This window comes from Haemaphysalis longicornis, unplaced genomic scaffold (assembly GCF_048455015.1).
Source record: "Haemaphysalis longicornis isolate Haplotype H1 unplaced genomic scaffold, Haemaphysalis longicornis Haplotype H1 scaffold_1, whole genome shotgun sequence".
In the NCBI taxonomy this organism is placed as follows: domain Eukaryota; kingdom Metazoa; phylum Arthropoda; class Arachnida; order Ixodida; family Ixodidae; genus Haemaphysalis; species Haemaphysalis longicornis.
In genome coordinates, this window is record NW_027526203.1 from 298,228,046 (window position 1) to 298,248,464 (window position 20,419).

The window sequence follows — 20,419 nt, forward strand, 5'->3', positions numbered from 1 at the left end:
TTTGCGCAACAAACTGGCTATGCGGATAGGCAGATATAATAAAATAATAGGTGTTTCAGCGACATTTAGCTGGAAGAGCAAACTGTTGGACAGTATGGCCGAATCAGCATAACAGCCAGACGCAAAAGGCGGGCACTGAATATGAGTAAGGGTGACTGTCACTGCTGTCGCAAAGCGTTTGACATAATGACACGGATCAACGTAATTCATCGGGGGCTCCCCCACCACTTCTGAAAGCCCAAAAAAGGTCACTAGGACACTCATAATTGAGAAACACTGATTGAGACCAACTGGCGTTCTCTAACCTGCGTGTAGATATCCTGCACAATAGAGTTTTCGTGTTTTATTATTATCAGCACACAACCACCGCGCACAGAAACTCAACCCCCGACCTTGTGCTCAGTGGCAAAGGGTACGACTATTGAGCTTTTGTGGGCCAGACCGCAAGAAATCACCGCTCACCTTTCTTCTTCTGCTGCCTTGTTATGTAGACGTCAAAGGCGCTACTCATGCAAATCACCACAGCCAACGTTCCAATGGAGGCCCTAAAAGTAAGGAATCAGTGTTCAGTATTTAGACAAAGCATGAAGGAGGGGGAAACATGACTATAAAGTTACCCTTGATCGATTACTTCGGCAATGAAAGTTTCGTTTCCTGATATGATGACGGCAGCGTCCCAACACGTTCGCACAATATAAAGAAACATCGGTGTATAAAAAACGAGGCACCATTTTAGTCAATGTCGGGAGAAAGGCAAGATTAAGGGAACGCTAAGGAGAGGTCATCCCGACATTATTATTTTTCAGCTCTTTATAAGGAGGTCCCCCTGCAGTCTTTGACTTCGGGACCTCCTCCTGTATATACCCATTGTATGTTGTTTCTTTGTGTTAAATAAACCACCATCGAATCGATAGTTTATAAAAAGCACAGGTATGCCTCTATTACAGATCGCCAAACTGCTTTTCGTTCACAATTACCATTATAAATGTTATTACTGTTATTTTGCGAAGATTTGATATTTATTGCATCAGCATGACGGAACAGACCACTCAAAATTCTCCATATTTGTTTCAATGTTTTCCAAACATCCAAATATATTTGCGTTTGTTGCTCTGTCGGAAGAGATTAACCTACCACCTTCCTTTCACCCTTCTCACACAGACCCATCACACGCACAATTCAACGGCCTGATACGCAGAGCCTACCGCGAAGCCTTGCTTTTGTCTCCTCACGCTTCCAGTGCGCGCCTTACAGCTACGGGACCCCACAACACTACACAGGAACTCATCGAAGCGCACCGCGCCTCCCTAATCCTCCGTCTCTCCCACACCTGGACCGGACACCACATGCTACATACAACACACAAATTAGCCTGAATGGGAGTTTTTGGATGAAATACGTCTTTTAAACTCCTCAGGACGGCGGCCTGCTCCCACGTGTTGTAGTATGATGGCGGAAAAAACTGCAGTGTACACCGGCGGCCACGAGCCGTCGTAAATAGGCGCATTCACCACGATTGTACCTCCCCACAAAACGCAGTATCAAGCTGTGAATACTGCGTTTGTCCTAATGGGAGTATTATAAAATCCCACGCCTATTCCTTCTCCTCCTCCTTCACCCCTTCCTCCTGTACGCCTCCTTACAAAATGGCCGCCAGTTGGTGTCGTGTGTCGTGTGAGTTCTACCGTCCCCGAAAATTTATTGTCGGTGTAAACAATTGCGGCCCAATGAATGGATGTGAAGTGCTTTCCGACAACCGAAGCTCGTAGTGAACATTGTGTAACCAGCCTAGACTAACGTGCGCCGCACTGCAACGTCGCCTCCGAGTCACCGACCTTCGGGCCGATGGAGTACGCCAGCGAGCCGACGCGAGGCCTAAATGCAGTTATCGCTAACGGAGAGTGGCTCGTTAAAAACAACGCGGTTGTGCCTCTCGAGGTGCTTGAAGGTAAGATTATTCTAACCAACATTTTGGGACGCTTGTGCCCCTTGTAGTGTCAAATAAACTCAGTGTGTTTTCGCGCCACTGCTCGGGCGATTCTCCACCACTGGAGGTGATGGTTGTGCGTGAGGGAGGGCGCCATGCCCGGAACGTCATGGGGGAGACGGAACGGTGCGAAAGCGATGCGGATTTGCGCAGGTCTCGAGCAGAACACTCACTCATTCACATTCGCAAGCAGAATGAAAAGTGTCTGCACTGTGAACGGCTGGTAGGTGTTTTTGTTAGGCTGTGTCTGTGGCTTATTGGCAGGCGAAGGTGAAGTTGGCCGGTCAAACGTCGCAGGGCCGCTTTTCTTGAGAAGTACGTGTGGTGCCCGCCGCGCCTGCTACGACGAGGGTGACTGCCGCGTGCAGCCGGCGATTCATTGCTTTCACTGGAAAGAGAGAAGGTCGAGGCCCCGTGGGAGCTCTCCGTGCGCTAGGCGCGTGTAACTATCACCAGCAAACGCCATTCGAGGGAGCAATCTGTACAGTCGACGGACGACTGCTTATTTTATTTTTATTTCTTTTTGGCCGGGGAGGAGGGGGGGAGAGGGGAGAGAGGGGAAGTGCGGGTGGTAAAACCTGAAGCTCGCTCCCAGAACACTACCCGCGAGGAAAAGAGGGAAAGGAAGCGTTTTGAGAAGTTGGTCGCCACAAGGGTCGCGCACCCTTTTGAACAACAGAGCACTTCGTTTTGACGAACTACTGAGCGCAGGTGTCTCGGACGGAAGTGCAATTTTGCGTAGCTTTAAATAAACATTCAGACATCACGGAAAGTTGGACACAAGAGTGAGAAGTGCGGCGTCATTACAAAGCCGTTTCTTTAATATTTTTTTCAGATCGGATGCCCAATATGCTTCTGTATTTGTTGCCGTAGATTTAAAGCGTTTTGTTATCCCTTTAATGCATGTGCTACTTTGGCTTCATGTTTGTCTTCTTCCTGCTGTAACCCTGATGTATGATATGCACCACTCATCAACGTAGTCACCCCCCATCTGGTGTAGCAAGCTTTGTCCCTAGCAGGGCTGACCTCACCAGTTCACATTAAAGAGCATTCTCTCTCTCTCTCTTGACTTCCTGGGGAACGTGCCAGGAGGAGCGGCAACGTCAGCGTTTGGGAGGCAAGTGCAAGCAAACAGAGCATCGATGACATGCTGATCTCATTGTTTGCAAATGACTTACATTTTCTTCGTTTAAGAGTGTTGTAGTAGATAAAGTTCTTACCAAGGTACCTTGTAATCTCGATGTAGGTTTTTTGTTGATTCAGTGTTTTTATTGTGTTATTAACGTGTTCACACGTATATCGTATTTATGTAATTGCTACGCAATAAATTGACTGTGTACAGAAAACAAACTTTTCACGTTTTACCATTCAAAGTTTGAAACGGAAAAAGACTAGAAATTACGCAGTCCTAAACGAAAAATGAAAATGCGGCCTGTGCGCTCATTAAGAACTCCCAAATACAGTAATAAATTCCTCTACAGTGCTTATATCAAACGCCCGAAAACAGAAAAAAAATAATTCGAATGCAGGTAAACACTGCTCCTAACGGGCCCCCTGAAAACTCCCGGTTGGAGGAAATAATATACTCTCAATGGTCTCCCTGAAAACTCCCATTGTGGCGGCAGTAAATGGAACTCCCGTATGCTACTGAAAAAACTGCGGAAATAATGGGAGTAAGGCGATACTCCCATTGGAAGGAGTTTTGAAAAGTCCCAATTGGTACCGAGTTATGCGACAAGACATTTACTCCCATTTCGGCTTATTTGTGTTCTGTGTGTAGCCTCCCTCCACATCAACCTCATTCACACGCCCTCCCCCCCCCCCCCTGCCTATACCCCACACATACGACGACCGCTCCTCGCCAAACCCCTTCCTTGCACGGTGTACCTTTTCCACCATGCAGATTGCCGCATGGCACGCGCCAAACACCACACCGTCTCCCACCCACCCTCCCCCATTACCATCTATGTGGACGCGGCCCAACACCCAAACAATCGCGCTTACGCCACCCACATGCACGGCCCTCCCAACCCCACAACCATGTCGGTCCTCACCCCCTTCTCTACGATGGGAGAGGAAGCCGCCATCGACCTCGCAATTGTTCAACACCCCCAACCCACCACCACCCTCTCTTACCCCGAACACGCCCTTTCCAACTACCTCAAGGGTCGTATCTCCTCACAAACTCTCCATATCATACTCCAAACTCTCCTCAAGATCCTGTGGAGCTACTGTGGACTCCGGCACACTGGCTTAGGAGGCAATGAGGCAGCACATTTGCATGCTCGAAAACTCACTATCCGGGCTCCTGCTTCTTTTTCTCCTAACCACAGCATCCCAACCGCCATTATTAGGTGTACATCGACATTACATTCCACCACAGACTGAACCGTCAGAACCTCCCACCCCCCACCACACCTTATCACCAGAGGAGGCCCGCATGCGGCGCATCATCAAGCGCACACCTCCCACCGCACAATCCTACAGCACGCCCACCCCCACCTCTTTCCCTCACCCCAATTCCTGAACTGCGGGGCACTGGACTCACACTTTCATCCCCTCTGCCAGTGCCCCAAGGGTCCCTACCCGCACCTCCTCACCCCCGGGCCTGGGAGCAGGCCTTCCGGAGCTGCGAGGTTTCGGACCAGGTGCTAGTCCCCTCCCGAGGCCGACCAAGGGTACCACCCCTGCTGACGCCGTCCGGAACTGTCGCACGTGGCACAAGACCCCGGTGGAGTGCCGCCCAACCACTAAAAAATATAAATACATGTTTTCCCTCCTCCCTCCACCTCGCGGTGACCGCCACCGTCCGAGGAGCTTGTTCTGAATTATGTCTCTCTCTCTCTCTCTCTCTCTCTCTCTCTCTCTCTCTCTCTCTCTCTCTCTCTCTCTCTCTCTCTCCAAATCCAAACTGCTCCGACCGTGCCGTAATGGCGCAATCGGATAGGCGTCGGATTCATAACGCGACGGACCAAGATTCGATAACACCCACTGGAAGTGATTGAATTTTTCTTCACTTCAACCATGATCATCATCGTCAGAGAAAGTTGACTTTCGTGCGGTGCATTTTCGACGCGACATACGCCATCTGTGATACAAACAAGGCTTCGCTTTAAAAATTAGTTGTAAATACACCCAGAACTTACAATATTACGACAAGAGAATAATTGTAGACTGCGCTCCTCACCCCGGAACCTTACTATAGAAGACCCCGTATGTCGCCTTCGTCACAGCGTTCCAGAATGACCAAGTTGAAATGACCAAGTGTGCAAATTCTGGGAATGACGAAGTCCACCATATGCGTTGACTAAAAAGTGCATGGGCGCAGGGACAACACGCGAGGCGTGAATGTCATTTGGCATTGCACAATGTACGAGCGCAGATGACTTTTAGGGGCGAAGCACCTTAGGGGCTCGGGGTGTAGGCGTCTCCTGTCGTCTCATGTAGTTACGGTACTAAAACACCGGGACACGCTCTTTTCTAACGCCTCGCGCTACTTCTTGGCATGCTGCGGCGTGTGTCACGAAGACAACTTACGGCCAGTCTGTCTCTCATTTAATTGCTTAAATCCGGTTCAACGCAAGAAACGGCACCACTGCATCCGCAAGCGCCTAATCGCTCCTCCCACCGGCGCTTCTCCGGCGCGAGATCAGTGCACGCCACGTGGCAAGAAAGAGACTTAGAATCTTTAAATACACTTACACACTGCATGCTTCGTCCCTCCCCAGGTTTCAAGTTAGTGGAGATGGCCCGGGATTCTTTCATTCAAATTGCATGCTTGGCCACGTCATTCGTCGAATTTGCACTCTATACCGCTAAGATTTGTCACTAGAGCATTGTGGTGAGTGCTTCAGAATGACAACTCAAAGTAGTCCGGATGGCTGAATCCCCAGCTCGGATCCAAGGAATCCTGGCTGACGGCTACGGGAAGGAAATCGTTTAAGACGTATAACTTTAAAGACCCATCTCGGGCTTAAAATAGGGTCATCTCTCGCTCTCCCTCTCTCATCGACTCTCAACGCCAAACACTACTATCATTATATACGCATATAGCTGACGAAAATTAAGCGCTTACACAATCGCTATTTGAGTTGTAGTCCAAGGTATAGCCTCGTTCGTGACACAGTCCCTTACATCCACTTCAACTGCGCCGCCGACCACTGAAAAAGAATCAAAATGGGCATACGTTGAGGCACCGGGCTGTTCATCACTCCATTTAACGGTTGTACAACCTGAATTTCATATGTGAACAAATAACTTTTGTGAAGGATAATCTGTATCAAAACGAATTATGTAATCAAACTATTGCTATAACTGGCTAAATAGAGGCGCATTATATGACTAAAGCGGGGTTCTGTTCGTAGATTTGGACAAATGCCTCCATTTATTCACATCTAACGACACCTTCATGAAGCCATGAGAGAGGCTACGTGGGGTAAACAGCCTGCAAACACTGGTGTTCAAAGTTTTTCAGAAGCACTACCTTTCAAAAATGCACCCTTTAGTACACTTCGGGTTCGCTAGTAGCAGTGCACATAAAACAACGTTAGCAGACTTTCCGGCAACAATGAGCCACCAAGTTACAGCTCCAGGCCCATCTCGCTCACCCAGCGGGACATGTGACCAGAGTGCAGTCTATAGTGTCATCACGGCCATAGAAGGCAGTAAATAACGATATCTTACCGCGTTAGCAATAGTCAGTTCACATCTAGAGATTTTTCATTTCGTCTGCGAGAGTCCTAAGACTGTCATAATTAAGGCGCAAAGCAGAACATACCAGCTGAGGTGTGCTGGTCTGTGTTTACCCGTGAATGTTTTCATTTCGTTTGGTTTCGTTACTGCCTGAAGTAAGGCGTTATATCAACCTTCGAAGTCTGACGACGCCACCAGATAAGTCCACCTTTGCGCACAATGATTATGATGTTGTCCGGCATGTCGTTAGGCTCAAAGTTAGAGCTATCTAACTGGCCCCAACACTGCTAACTGTGTGGGTCCCAGTACTCCCACAACACGCAACAGCATATACTCGAAAAGGTTCAACGCTTTTCCAGGAATTGTCAGTTTCATGCGAGTTGCGGAACTGAGAGAAGTTTTGTTTTTGTAAACCATACACAGCGCTAACAAGGCCCAAGCCCCTGCACAGCGTGGAATGCACCAGTTTTTCAAATGGCAACTCTGCGCTCATAGGAATCCGTTAATGCTTAGCTACACTTTCGGGGCCCGCTTCCTTGCAACGTCCTTGACGTCACACGGCGGACGCACGCTGCAAGGAAACCGACTCCACGCGGTTACATGATGGACTTTCCACGACGGTTACGGACGCGCTGGCGCCACGTACAAGGCGACCCCATGTACAATTTACTCAATCGGCCACAGTTGCTAATCGTTTAGCGCTAGCTTTCGCTTCTAAGTTGGCTTCACATCAAAATGCGCTGCAAGTGTGGCATGTCCGCAGATGTTTTTCGTGGGGCTGAAGACCATGCATTCGCGCATTTTTCCGTTTTGCAGTCTCCGACCACCATGCAATGCTGCCGACTGCGCTAGTGTTGAAAAATGCTGCGGAGTAAGTACTTTACGATTAGACTATTGCCTTAACCCTCCAATCAGGATGACGTAACGATTGTAATGGATTTGAGCGCTTGCGGAAAATTTGTACAGGGGAAAGGGTTTGAGGGGTGCACTTATATATGAAGCAGTGATATTCTTGTCGGTTCTGCGGTAATTCAGTGACAATATCAAGTAAAGTATAAATGGTAGATTTGTACGGTATCGCAGAAGTTTGCACGGGCTTGCTTATATCTGTTATCTAGAGAGGACGAATGCGTCTTTACTCAAAAACCGCGGTCATTCAATAGCGTTCTCCCCTTCCCCGTTGACAGTATCACGACAAGAAAGCATAGACACTGCCTTGTGCGTATCTGAGACAATACTACCGTTGGGGTAATGTTGTTCGATTATCGTTGCACTAATCTTCCTTCGCTTACTGATAAACGTTGCATTCGGTTGCAAAAAAACACGCTGGTGCGTACCCCCACCGAAGATCGCACGAAAGAGAGACAATTTAGCAAAGGTAGCCTTCCGCGGCATTATACGCAGCATCGAAATGTGTTGCTGTTTCAACCACACACGCAGCGTTGACATTTGGCTGCTTAAACACACGAAATGGGGTTTATTGTGGCATGAGTGTGACCCTCTTAAAAACGAAAGAATAACACATCAAATGTTTACCGACTGTTGAGCTGTTCTTCGAGGTTCCTGGGATGTATGGTGAATTCGCCCTGCATGAACTTCAGATATATGCCTTCAATGGCAAGTTATATATTTGACAATCAAGTAAATCGGGAAACTGGAATTTATGTACGGGAAAGCCGTTCGACGTTAAAACGATTACAATACTGAGTCGGTTTCGTCTGGGTACGAGCATGACTGGGGCTTCCACATCCATCGCGGAACATGCCGAACGCGCGCGTCAGTGCATTCCCAAATATCATATACCGTATAGGTAACATCCAACATTAGTTCGCAAACGCACCCTGTGCGATATACCGAAAAGCACCCCGCTCAATTCCCATCTTCACCTATATGCTGTGAATCCATGCCACTGCCAATATGTATGTCATGACTCATGAATCACCCCGCAACTTATGTTATTCGCTATGGCGACAGCAACACTTCCCCACCTCGATACTAACTGCGTACTATGGCTGGCATACGCAGCGTAAAACGATGAAGGCCGAATTAAAGAAGACACAGCACAGCTACTGAGTTACAGACCGCTGCTAACACTATAATAACCTCACACGGGAGTGACAGGAGCTAATGAATAGGCTGCAAATATATTTGTGTCAAACATATTTAATCAACCTACTACTCCCAATGGCACCCTCCATGGTTAAGTTCGGAGTAAAAAAATTCGTTACTCACAGGCATGGATGACAAGTTGGATATCCTTCTGGTTGCAGTCACTGACGAAGCAAATGCCAAAACGAATCCCTGGTACCATCGGCGCCCCACTAGTACCGGTTGCAAACTCCAATGTCTGGGGTAAAAAAAATAAAGACAAAGATATCCAGCGTCAGAGACGAGGTGAAAATGGCTGGGGCGTATCCCGCGATTATGGTGGAAAGCAGTGATGCGCGCCGTGGAAGCTTTGCAGCACAGCTGAAATAAGCAATTGTGTAATACCATGTTGCAAGTGGTATGGCTCCTATATTTTTGAAGCGTCCTGTAGGTGTTTCTTTTTTTAAACGACTACGAAAATTATACCTGCGTCAGCAATGGTCAAACATTTTTAAGCATATATAGGCTCCGGAGTAGTTCTCAAGAACAGGAAACGCGGCTTTTCGCAGCATTTGTACGGGGGGCAACTTTTAAAGGCTGTCTGTATTTTTCCTGCTCAGCAGCATCTCGTGTGCCCTGTCTGAAGGATCATGTTTCAACTTTGAAGGGGCTTGGAGCGAGAACAATTTGTAAGAGGGTACTTTAAACCGGTGTAAGCTTGGTAGACTTTGGGGGAAGTAAGTTAATATATTAAACAAGACTGCTGAAGGCACAGTTTTGCCTGTTCACTGTCATCACGGCGCGTTTTGCGGTATAGTTACGACAAAAGTATCAACCTTAAACAAATCTTCCACCGTCAAATGAAAAACAAATGTTAACCACTTCCACTGTCTTTTCCAGTTAACACGCGTTCAAGGGAATAAGCGTGTGTGTTTGAGTTAAAACGCCTACAAATCACACGTGTGTGGGACCTCGCTAACGGTGCACTGAAGAGCGAGCACAGCGCAAAGCCACAACTCTCACTTCACGGCCAAACGTTGAGGTGTCATTAGAATTAATCGCTCCCAATGTCTTCGGGCCTTGATCAAAATGGTCGATTTAATGCAACCGTTTCTTTATTAATCAGCAGCGGTTACATGTAGCCCGAGAAGCACGGACAGATGCGCTCTCCACCATTTCTTACTATTGCAAGCAAGTCATCCCTCCGACAGTCCTTACCCGTGGGTGCGACATGGCCAGAGCCGGGGCCATGTACATCATTGGCTCGGTGTCGTTGGTTGCGGGAACGTACAAGTTACAATACTGGCCCCGGATCTTCTCGTTGCCAAACTGGTCGTGCACGAGCGTCTCCACGCACTCGTCGAACGCTCCCAGGTCCGCCATGTTCCCTTGAAGCAGTCCGGTCGGGTATTTGGCGCTCGCGTCTATTACTGCGCCACACCATGAAGAAAACGGCCAGGCTTAAGTTTCTTTCGGCTTGTCGAAAGAAGCCGAAATGCGCGTAAGTACTTCCTATACGAAGCGTTCGGCGAACAGCTTTGTGGGAACTGGACATTAGTAAACAGTCGTTGCTCACCACTCTGGCCGCTTAATGGTGGAATCTTACACTTGAAAGTCCCCAAACCTACAACAACGTGCATATGGCAAAGAAACGAGGTCTAGCAGTATCCTCTGTAACGCAAAATCACTCTCAGAGGCGCGCTGACTGCGCATATTTGCGAGTTTCCTGCTCATCAGGCTCTTGCCCTGGGTGCCCATGTATTTACCGCAGATTTACTTGCAGAAATGCATTTAGCAAAATGCAACCAATTTTGAAATTTATGTGCGTTTGTGCGCGTGGGTACATTCCTGGCACACGTTTGGCATTAAGTGTATCAGGTGTTAGCCCAACACTAATGAGGTGAAAATCGTAACATTTCTACCAATAATTTTTCTTTTCTTCACCATAGCGCTGCATTTCGCGTGTTCGATATCACGCTAAGAGTGCGGGTTGTCCACATAAGTTTTATAGGCTGCCATAGGAAGTCTCGCAGGCGGAATAACAATTCTTAAGGCTTCGCTAGGTTTGCTCCACCTGAAAACAGCCTTTAACCATGTACCATGAGTTGGGCTTTAATCCCCTCTGTGAAGGTGGCCGACATCTGAGCTGTGGATATCACTTGCAGCGATTGACCAATGCAATGTATCAAATGATTGGCCAACGACAAGTGTAGGTTAACCGAAAATAAATCATGTTGACGATTCTGATTCATTTGCTGCTCTAGGTATTGGCCATTTTAGATAAGGTCAAACATGAGGGCAGCTGCTCGACCTCTTCAATTTGCTTGCATTTTTTATATAACTCCCTGATGAGTGGAATGACCGCCTTTACCAATATTTTCCGTGGACAAAAATTTTCTAAGTGTGAAAAAGCTTTGAACGCAGCAAGGTAGACCCTCTTCCTCGCCCCCTTTCCCTACCTGCACTTGCGCACCAGCCGACTTAAGCGAAGTCTACCTATTAGAATATTTATTATCCGCCATTGTTGGTTCTTCTGATTAATGTACAGATAGTATAAATTTATCTATAAAAGTGTTGTTGCTTAAGAAAATGGATATCTTTTGTTCTAAAATATCGAATCTTGCTCGAAGCTCATTTTTTCCTTAATTTCGCGGATAAATATTACGAAAATCACTCTGTACAACCTTCAAATTTTATCCATGGCGGCTCCTTACATGTCTAAACAAATGTTCCGAATAGCATGATCATATAACAGACGGCCATAGAAAGCAACGCACGCAAAGAAAAAACGAAAAACTTGAAGTTAAGACGTTTATATAATAAAACGCCTCTTTGGTATTTTTACCCTTAGTCATAGGAGGGCCGAGAGTTCAGCTGGTTAGTCATGACTGGGAAAGCATAGGATTAAGATTAAACGGGGAATACTTGAGCCATTTGAGGTTTGCGGACGACAGACATAGTCTTGCTGAGTGAGACTGCAGAACACTTGCAAACAATGCTTGAGGAACTACAATCAGAGAAAACGGCCATGTGGCTAAAAATAAACATGAATAAATCTAAAGTAACGAAGAATAGGCAAGCCAAGACCGTCCTCTTGAGCACAGGAAACAAAAGGCTACAAGAAGTAAAACAATATAACTACCTCGGACAGATGGTTAGTGCTGACCCCAACAACCTGAGAGAAATCCGACGCAGAATAGGTATGGGTTGGGGAGCACTCTGAGATACTCTTAAAAAATCAAAAGTAAGCTGCCTCTGTCACTCAAAAGAAAAATCGACAACCAATGCATACTGCCGGTTATGACATACGGAGTTGAAACTTGGCGCCTGTTAAACAACTAGAAAGTAAACTTAGGTCGGCTGAACGGACCACGGTACGAATAATGTTAGGAATGACACTCAGGGACATGAAACGAGCTACCTGGATCAGAGAACAAACTAGAGTAGAGGATATCATAGTTCAAATAGAGAAAAAGAAATGGACCTGGGGTGGCCGTGTAGGGAGAGGAACCGACAACCCGTGGGCAATTAGGGTAACAGAATGAATACCAAGAAAGGGGTCTAGAAAAAGGCGAAGGCCATTAATCCGCCAGAGGGATGAAATAAAAGAATTCGGGGTAAACTGTGACTCGAGCAGCGCAGGACAGGAGAGGCCAATGGGAGAGGTCAATGGGAGAGGCCTTCGTCCTGCAGTGCATCTGAGTAGGATGATGATGATGATGATGATGATGATGATGATGGTGGTGGTGGTGGTGGTGATCTCTCATCGTACTTTGTGCTCTCACATTTATTTTCACTATGCCAGATTTCAGCCACACAAGTACAACGTAGGAGAAGCTTTTGTACACTTCAGAATCTAGTATGTGTAACTCATATCCAAGGTAGAACATCATTACCCAGTTATAATTACCCTAATATGTATGTATGTATGTATGTAGTATGTATGTATGTATGTATGAAACACTTACGCACACAACATCCGTATGCAAAATTTTCAGGACTTGGTCCGGGACTTGCTCCCTAAGGAAACAATAGAAGACCGGGAAAAAATGTGCGTCCGGGTTATACGTACGAAAGTCTTGCCTCGATTTCTTAAATAAATCGCGTTTCTTAACGAGGGCTGACCGGCTGGAAGCTGGTTGCGTCTTACGGCAAAAGTGGCAAAAGTGTTTCTGTCTTTGCTGTGTTTGTTTCAACGTGTCGTAGGGTAATAGCATACATGCACGTAGAAGAAAATAAACGCAGTCTGTTAGTCTGCACTGTGTGGTGTCTTCTTTCTGTCCATTGCATTCTCTTCGCGCATTTTATTCTTCCACTTCTTTCATGTGAGGAAAAAAGGGTGTTGAATACAACCCAGAAAACTGACAAATAATTGTTTTAAACAACAAAATGTTTCAGAGATTCGCGCGGGCTCGGTCAATAGCGTGATCCCGTTCAGTTTGACTTGAAGCACTTTTTACTACGTACAGTCATGAACTGCGGTCACGAAAATAGGATCCAGGACACACAAATAGCGCAATTTCTTTCCATTCAAGTCAAATTTACGCGTGGCTTAATTAGAGTAACAAAGTTAGAAAATCTGGCTTTCCAAATATTCCAATAGCGCGCCATTATCGGACCTCCACGAAGAGTATTTTTCAGTTTTGCGTATTCTGGTTCCTATTTTCATGTTCGCATTTCATTTTCCCATGACTGTACATGAAACATTTTTAACCGCCTAACCAACTAAATTCGTCAAATCGCAGATAGATAGCGCAAATGCCCTGTTAGCAAAATATTTGTAAATATACCGAAGTTTCATTCTAAGCAGAACGGAATGTCTTTAATACGCAAATGACACTTAGTGCGGCCGCCATGAGTACTGCAGATTTAGATTTTATAGCTTAATAAGGTCAGTTAAAAAACCTGAGTGTCCTCAGGGCCATCTCAATGAAAAGGTCAATTCCGTTGAAATGGCTGAAGACCCATTACTGTACACAAGTTACACTAAAAAGCTTTCTTTTGCGTGTCAGTACACGCAGTGGATTTATTTTCACGAACGCCTGGAACTCGATGTTTTCTAAAGGACGACATTAGTACGTGCTGACGAAGGCCACCACTCTTTTTTTTTTTCACGCGCAAATGATCTGGTGTGTCTTCCGCCTGACGGCCACCGGGTAACCCGAGGGTCAAAAAAACACCTCGAGTACGGCCCTGAGAATCCTTTGAGGTCGCTGCCGCAGTGGTGCGGACACCTTGCCTGACGTCAGCCAGTTTACCAAAAAAAGTCGTGTATCACGTTTGAACCCTACGCTTGTGGGTACATTACATTATAGGCGGGATCACTCGAATAAATCTTAGCAGCTGCTCTTCTATTGGTTTAGACAAACGAGAGGTTCGGGTCCTGGGGAAGGATAAGGTAATACGGTCATGCGCTTAAAACAATTTTCATGCGGTTATCAAAATATTTTAAAACTAATGCACCTCTTGTTACGACAGCTGGCTACAAAATACGCATTGGGCTTATTACCTTCACGGTGACAAAGTACACTTTAAGACAATCCCGTGGTTCAGCTTCGCCACGGTACACTCATGTAGCCAATCCATGCCACCAACAAAGCAAATTCGGCGAAGGACAGCCCTGCGCATACAATTTTCATCTGAGTAAAATCGTATGCTCGACATCCTCGTTCCATTATTTTTTTTTTGTTGGCTGCTTGAGTTGGCTATCGAGCGCATTGTGGTAACGCTGAACCACAGGGTTGCCTTATAGTGTAAGAATGTTGCGTTTCTAAGCCAAATAGACACTTTCATTGTGACTGGTAATGACATTTACATAGTTTGTTTGCCAGAAGAGTTGCAATGCAAAGGATGAATGAATGAGACGACCAAACGGGGTAACGTAGCTACGCACGATTAAATTATGACCTCTCTCTCTCTCTCTCTCTCTCTATATATATATATATATATATATATATATATATATATATAATCTGTCTCTATTCTATCCATTGTAGATTCTGATTGAGTAATGCGTATGCGTCCCACTCGGTACGTCTCATGCTAATTGTGTATTTTTGTCCCGATGTAACAAGAACAAAAAGAAAGTGCGTCAGCTAGCCCACAGATAATTTTGTTTGTCTATTTATCTTTATTTTGTGGCGCTATATGTGATACTAAACCTCTGTCCCAATATTCTAAAGTTGTTTTTACCAAGTATTTCAGATGCTTATGAGCAGTCTATGAGCAAAACGTGAGCAAAACAAGCGCTCTCGTAGTGAAGCAAATGGGGTTGAACGTCCTGTATCGTCTACTTGCATTGTGCAAGAACCTTCAAGATGGTGAAGGCGCAAATGCAATAGTTACCGACACAAAGACGTCGCGCTCACGAGCTTCCCAATCTTTTATGGAATAGATGTAACAACTTAACATAAATATAAAAGAAATTAATAAAACGGCCCTTATTTATACCTTTACCATTCCTAATTTCTCTTCTTTTCCTGAGACAATCGCTGCCTTTTTGTTAACTGAGGAAGAAGCCTGTCAAATTCTGATATGGGCATTTCTTACGTGGAAGGTAGCATAGTTGGCTAGCACTCAATGCCTTTAGCTCCTGCCCCGTCAGCAGGCATTGTAACAATGTCTGCTGAAAAATAAATTCTCTTTATTCTTCTTCTTCTTCTTAAATAGTCAAATGATGCTTATGTCTGTGGCATTATTAATTAATAATAAATATGGTCCAGGCTAAGGATTTCGAAAACATCTCGATACCATGCACTGTGGAGGACACCCGTAGGCCCATGTCATCACGACGCAGCGAAATAAGCAATCATAGGGATCATAAGGGTGAACAAGGCCAATTACGAGGTTCAGAATTGTCATTGACCTAAAAAAGTGTAGACTGACTGTCCACAGTTCTCAATGCAAGGGTGATGTTTGTCATAGCGCGGATGTCAGACCGGAGACCACGTTTTTGAGTGGCATGACATGCGGTGCTCAGCTATTGATCAGGGTTCAGATTCACAAAGGTCTTCGATATCGCAGGAGGAATCTGTGACTCCGTCCATGCGCGATTGGTTCCCCGCGTAAAGCGAGATAACAGGCGAGGCGCTCGCCCAGTAGAAAATGTAGTTTCTACTTTCTGTAAAAATCTCTGTAGTTTTGTCGTATTTTCGCGTGTCGTACTGTCGTCTTGTATTCTTGTGTCGGAATTCTGATGCTCTGTCGTGTTTCGTATTCCTGTCCTGATTTTGATGTTCCGTCGCGCCGAATTCCTGTCTTGCCGTGATCCTGATGTTCCATCAGTAGTTGCACATGGCTTGGATGTTATTGCCTATTGTGAAGAGCAGCGTAAATGGCAGTTCTGTTGTGACTAAAGGAATGTTAGTCGTTGAGAAAATTGACTTTGTAGTTACGACAGAAATGTGTGTCGTAACAACAAATGGCTCTGTCATAACAACAGGACTTCTGTTGTCGCAACAAAGTTTTTTCTCGTACGACAGGAATTCTTGTTAGGTTTTGGCGGTATTCCGGTTGTGATTTCATGGCCAGCATAAACTGCTCTTACGATAATTTCCTTACAACAGCTCTTCGAATTTGAAGCTCACAAATTCTTCCTTCGGGCTCTGCCGAACGTTTGCTAGTTCTAGTGCGCTGTGACATCGCCTACCCATCGAAATGCTGCAGAAGCGTCGAAGGAAGACCGACGCGATGTGTGCTGATCGCACCTTGTTCGACCAGCAAAGTAAAACAAAATGTCATGTTTTCATGGCAGGTTCTGCAGCCGGGACGGCAAGGCTCGTCGACAAACTGTATGGCTCTAAAATATTTTTGACGTTTTAGGGAGGGCCCAAATTTTTTGTGTATGAATGGAAACCACATCGTGGAGTATGTTGGCCTTAATGGTGCATGTGCGTCTGAACCAAATGGCGCCAAAACTTTTAGGTGGTCACTCGGCTTGTTATAATAAGATATGTAAATATTGAATGAGTATGGCGTTACTACAAAAGGTGCAAATGTGGGTACGAAAACAACATCGACTAAGAGCATGAGGAAAATGCCGGCACACAAAAATATGTAAGAAGACTGCGATACCAGTGATTCATTACAGCAAATTGATCGTAATACCACGTGTACTCCGGAAGAGACAGTACGACACGTATTATGTACCGCATACGGCTCCAATGGAACGAAGCATGCTTTGTCCTGTGAGGTGCGTGTTTACGCTCTCCAGGAGACGCCACTCGAGAACGCAAAAACGTTTCTCGTGTCCCTTATCAATGGACGTATAACGCAGAAATCTGAGCACTCTGGGAATTTATAATGTCTGTTACGTCTATACATTCCCTTAGAAACCTCCAGGGGAGTACCTATTTTCCTCCACTATACATTTTCGAAACAAAATTGTCTAGTAAATGGACGGTTTGGAAACATTCCCAGTTTTTACGCAGCCAAGAGTGTGTTTTGGGGACGCATATACGCTTTTAATGTTTGTTTCAATGCGTTACGCATTCCAATCACCCGCATAAAGATGTTTTCAGACTCTGAAATTACGCCATACTGAGAAGAATTCTTTAGTAAGTACCAAGGTATAATATTCTTGCAAATTGTCAAATCCATGCGTACAATGGCGTGCCATGGATGTAATGGGGGTTTCTGTTTTGAGTACATCCTCAGCACAGTAAATTACTAAAATGGAACAATTTCTTCATTTTTAAGACTAGCATTTGGGAAATTTCATGCTTTTCCAATTAATTTCATGCTTTTCCAAATTGCCCACTGGTCATACTAGCGCTGCTGAATATACACTATTTTATCACTAACATGCGCAGTTGGGGAAACCGCAACGCAGACGTATAAGGTAAAACTTTGTGACTTTCCTCAGGATAACTGCTTTGTGAAACGCCTCTGTACAACTTTTTGGGCAATCACTACAGCATAAAGTATACAAATTTACAAAAGACAAGAAAACCGTGCGCATTCCTTCTGCACCAAAAAGTTCCATTCTACTCTTTCTTAATTTGAAGCACCTTAACGGCTTGCTTGTGAGAAACCAGATTTTAAATGCACTTATAAAAGGGTCAGAGCGTTGTAAGCGCATTTACAATCCTGACAAATGTTGCTGTGCCAAGTTTGCTTTACCCTTACTTTCAAACTACTGTTTCCCTGTGCACCCCTTTGCAAGTCCACAAAATGAAAATATGACGAAGCACGTTTGCATTTACGCAACGAGACGAATAACTGGTAATGCTTACGTCTAAAGGCCCAAGGGTCGAGGTTGCGCAATCCTCGTACCAGCTTCAGGAGGCCGACCATGCACGAGGGCGATAAGTCCACTTCCAGGAGCCGCTGTGTGAGTGAACTCTTCGGGTCGTTCAGTAGACCGCCTACGATTCCCCTAAGCGTTGATATGAGTCCGGGTGGTGCATTTTCGCTCTTGGCGTACACGTGTGAAACGAATGCACAGCAGATGACAGCGCTGAGAAGGAGCACACGGCACATCTTCATGTCGCCTACTGGAGGTGTGTGAGATGCGAGGCGTCAAATGAAGGGTACAATCGGTACGTAGGAAGGCGCTACGGGCTTCAATTCACGTCGACTGCTGCGAAGACCTAAAGGGTAATGCTCTAGTTATAAGAATTCACAATACCATAACGGCTCACAAAAATTAAAAAAAAAACAAGAAAAACAAAAACAATGGCAGGTGCGAAGAGGAAGATGTCACCAAGGTAGCTGCTCCTTGATTTCTAGCGTATATATTCCCATTGTGGCCTATATAGAGCTGATAAAACCACCACTACCAACTAGACTGAGGGAGCAATATCCTTCGGATTTAAGCGCCCGTTCGCACAACCACGAGTGTTCCAAAGGGCACCCTTTTGATCGCCGAGGCATCCTATATAGCCTCCGCTTCCCTTGTCCGGTAAGGGGGGAGGGGTCTCACTTCGTGCGAGCTTCATCGAATTCTCTCCTGTGGCGAGAAGTGTGGCACGTGCCCCCGGAAACGTGGACGCAGCAAGGAATCATTTTCCGTCTCCCGGACCTTGGCGCGCAGGCCGGGCCTGCTGCCGGTAAAGTGGTGGTATTGCCAGAGGGTCGATCTCTTGCAGTTGCGACAAGTGGAATATAAGCGTCGAAGCTTTGCTTCCTCCTTCGTATTTCGAAGGATTATTTTGGGTGGGTTAGGGCCAGGGCTACAACACGGGCCGCATTTAACTGCTGCCATGATGAACGCGTCAAGTTTACCTCGCCGCAGGAATTAAACGCTCATTTTAAATCCCCGCTGCCTTCACTGCAAACATGCCCTGCCATTTCAACTCATCGGGTACCCCTTGGAGGCAAAATGTAAGATTACGGAAAACTGCATCCTAGTATGTTCGTTGGGTGGTATTTCTGCTACGTACCTGAGTGGTAGCATTAGTGCAGTGGTTAGCCTAAGTAGGCGAGGATGGTAATTAGTTTATTTAGCTATGTCTTGCCGGTATTATGAAATTCTGGGTGCAGTACATGCTGGAACGGTTATATAATGAACGAGCACGTACAAAAACCCAGTTATTCCTTCCGTTTTATACATGAAGACCATGTACCACAGAAAAATTCCAGTCTTCGGTGCGCTTTATAGATCGAAGTCATAATGTAAACTTTTAGGAAAGCGGAAATTTTTTTGTTTCATGCATGAACACAACACTTTTGTATACAAGATGTCCGTGGGGGCAAAGAACAATCCTCAAGCAGGGAAAGAGCAATTAAAAAAGGCAAAGGGGTCGTCAGATCACAATTCGCCCCCCTTTGGATGCAGTTTACACTGGCAGCTTGATATTAATGGGCAAGAATAGAAGATAGGGTGGACAATGAGAGCACAAATAAAGTGCATACTGCAATTCTTATTTCAAATTACATAATTTGTTTACAATCACAATACCAAACTTCAGCTGATCAGCGTTATAATCCGGTAACAGCACGGGCACAAGTGGTGCCGCATGGTGATGTATTGACGAAATAAGGCCAACATTTTGGCGGTACACTATGTTAATATTGCGACGATTCTTGCACCCACCTTGCTTTTCGAAGTAAGCGCTGGGCTTCTATATCTGTACGCCCGCAATATTTCTCTGTTATTAGATGCGACGCTGAGAGCATCTCTTGTCGGCGGCCCTGTCCTTCCTGCGTGCGTCCGTTGTTGTTGTCCGCACCGCTGCCTTCCTGCGTGCGCAGCCACAGTCCGCAAGGCTGTGTCTATCCTCCACTCTCCCCCTCTTCTCTCCGATAGCGAACACTCTCTCGCGAGGCGGAGCGGCTAAAAGGAGGAAAGAAATCCTTGGGTCACGTGATCAAAACGTGACGTCACTGGGCTTGTTTTTGAGCGCCTAGGGACAACGCCGAAGTAGGCGCAGCATTTCCCTGGGTCCCCCGAGTGAACGATTTGAGTACCCAGCGTGTGTTTGTGTTGATTGCTGCCAAGTGAAGCTGCAGATGCGTGAATATACCGTGAATGCTAGTATTGGTGCGATCTCCGTATCCGACATACCTACTACGACATTTCAAGAGAGACTTGCAGCCTGAGCCATCGCCTCCTGTACCTGAGCTCAGCGTAGATCAGCCATGCCGGTCTCCGGCGTTTGCAGTCACAGACATGGAAGAGCGGAAAAGAGGGCATCGATGCGCTCATTTTCC

The 20,419-nt window shown here is 46.0% G+C and overlaps 1 protein-coding gene across 1 annotated transcript in view; it reads right to left on the reverse strand.

The window, feature by feature from the left end:
* Positions 1 to 19,940, reverse strand: part of LOC144148836 (nose resistant to fluoxetine protein 6-like) — a 44,510-nt gene extending 24,570 nt beyond the window's left edge. Inside the window, exons 1-6 of the mRNA XM_077680357.1 lie at positions 19,803 to 19,940; positions 18,001 to 18,357; positions 9,986 to 10,197; positions 8,912 to 9,026; positions 6,063 to 6,147; positions 463 to 545 (exon numbers count right to left, since the gene is read on the reverse strand). Of these exons, the coding sequence (XP_077536483.1) occupies positions 463 to 545; positions 6,063 to 6,147; positions 8,912 to 9,026; positions 9,986 to 10,197; positions 18,001 to 18,253 (748 nt within the window). The 5' untranslated portion in view covers positions 18,254 to 18,357; positions 19,803 to 19,940. The remainder of the gene's footprint in view (positions 1 to 462; positions 546 to 6,062; positions 6,148 to 8,911; positions 9,027 to 9,985; positions 10,198 to 18,000; positions 18,358 to 19,802) is intronic.
* Between the last annotated feature and the right edge of the window lie 479 nt (positions 19,941 to 20,419).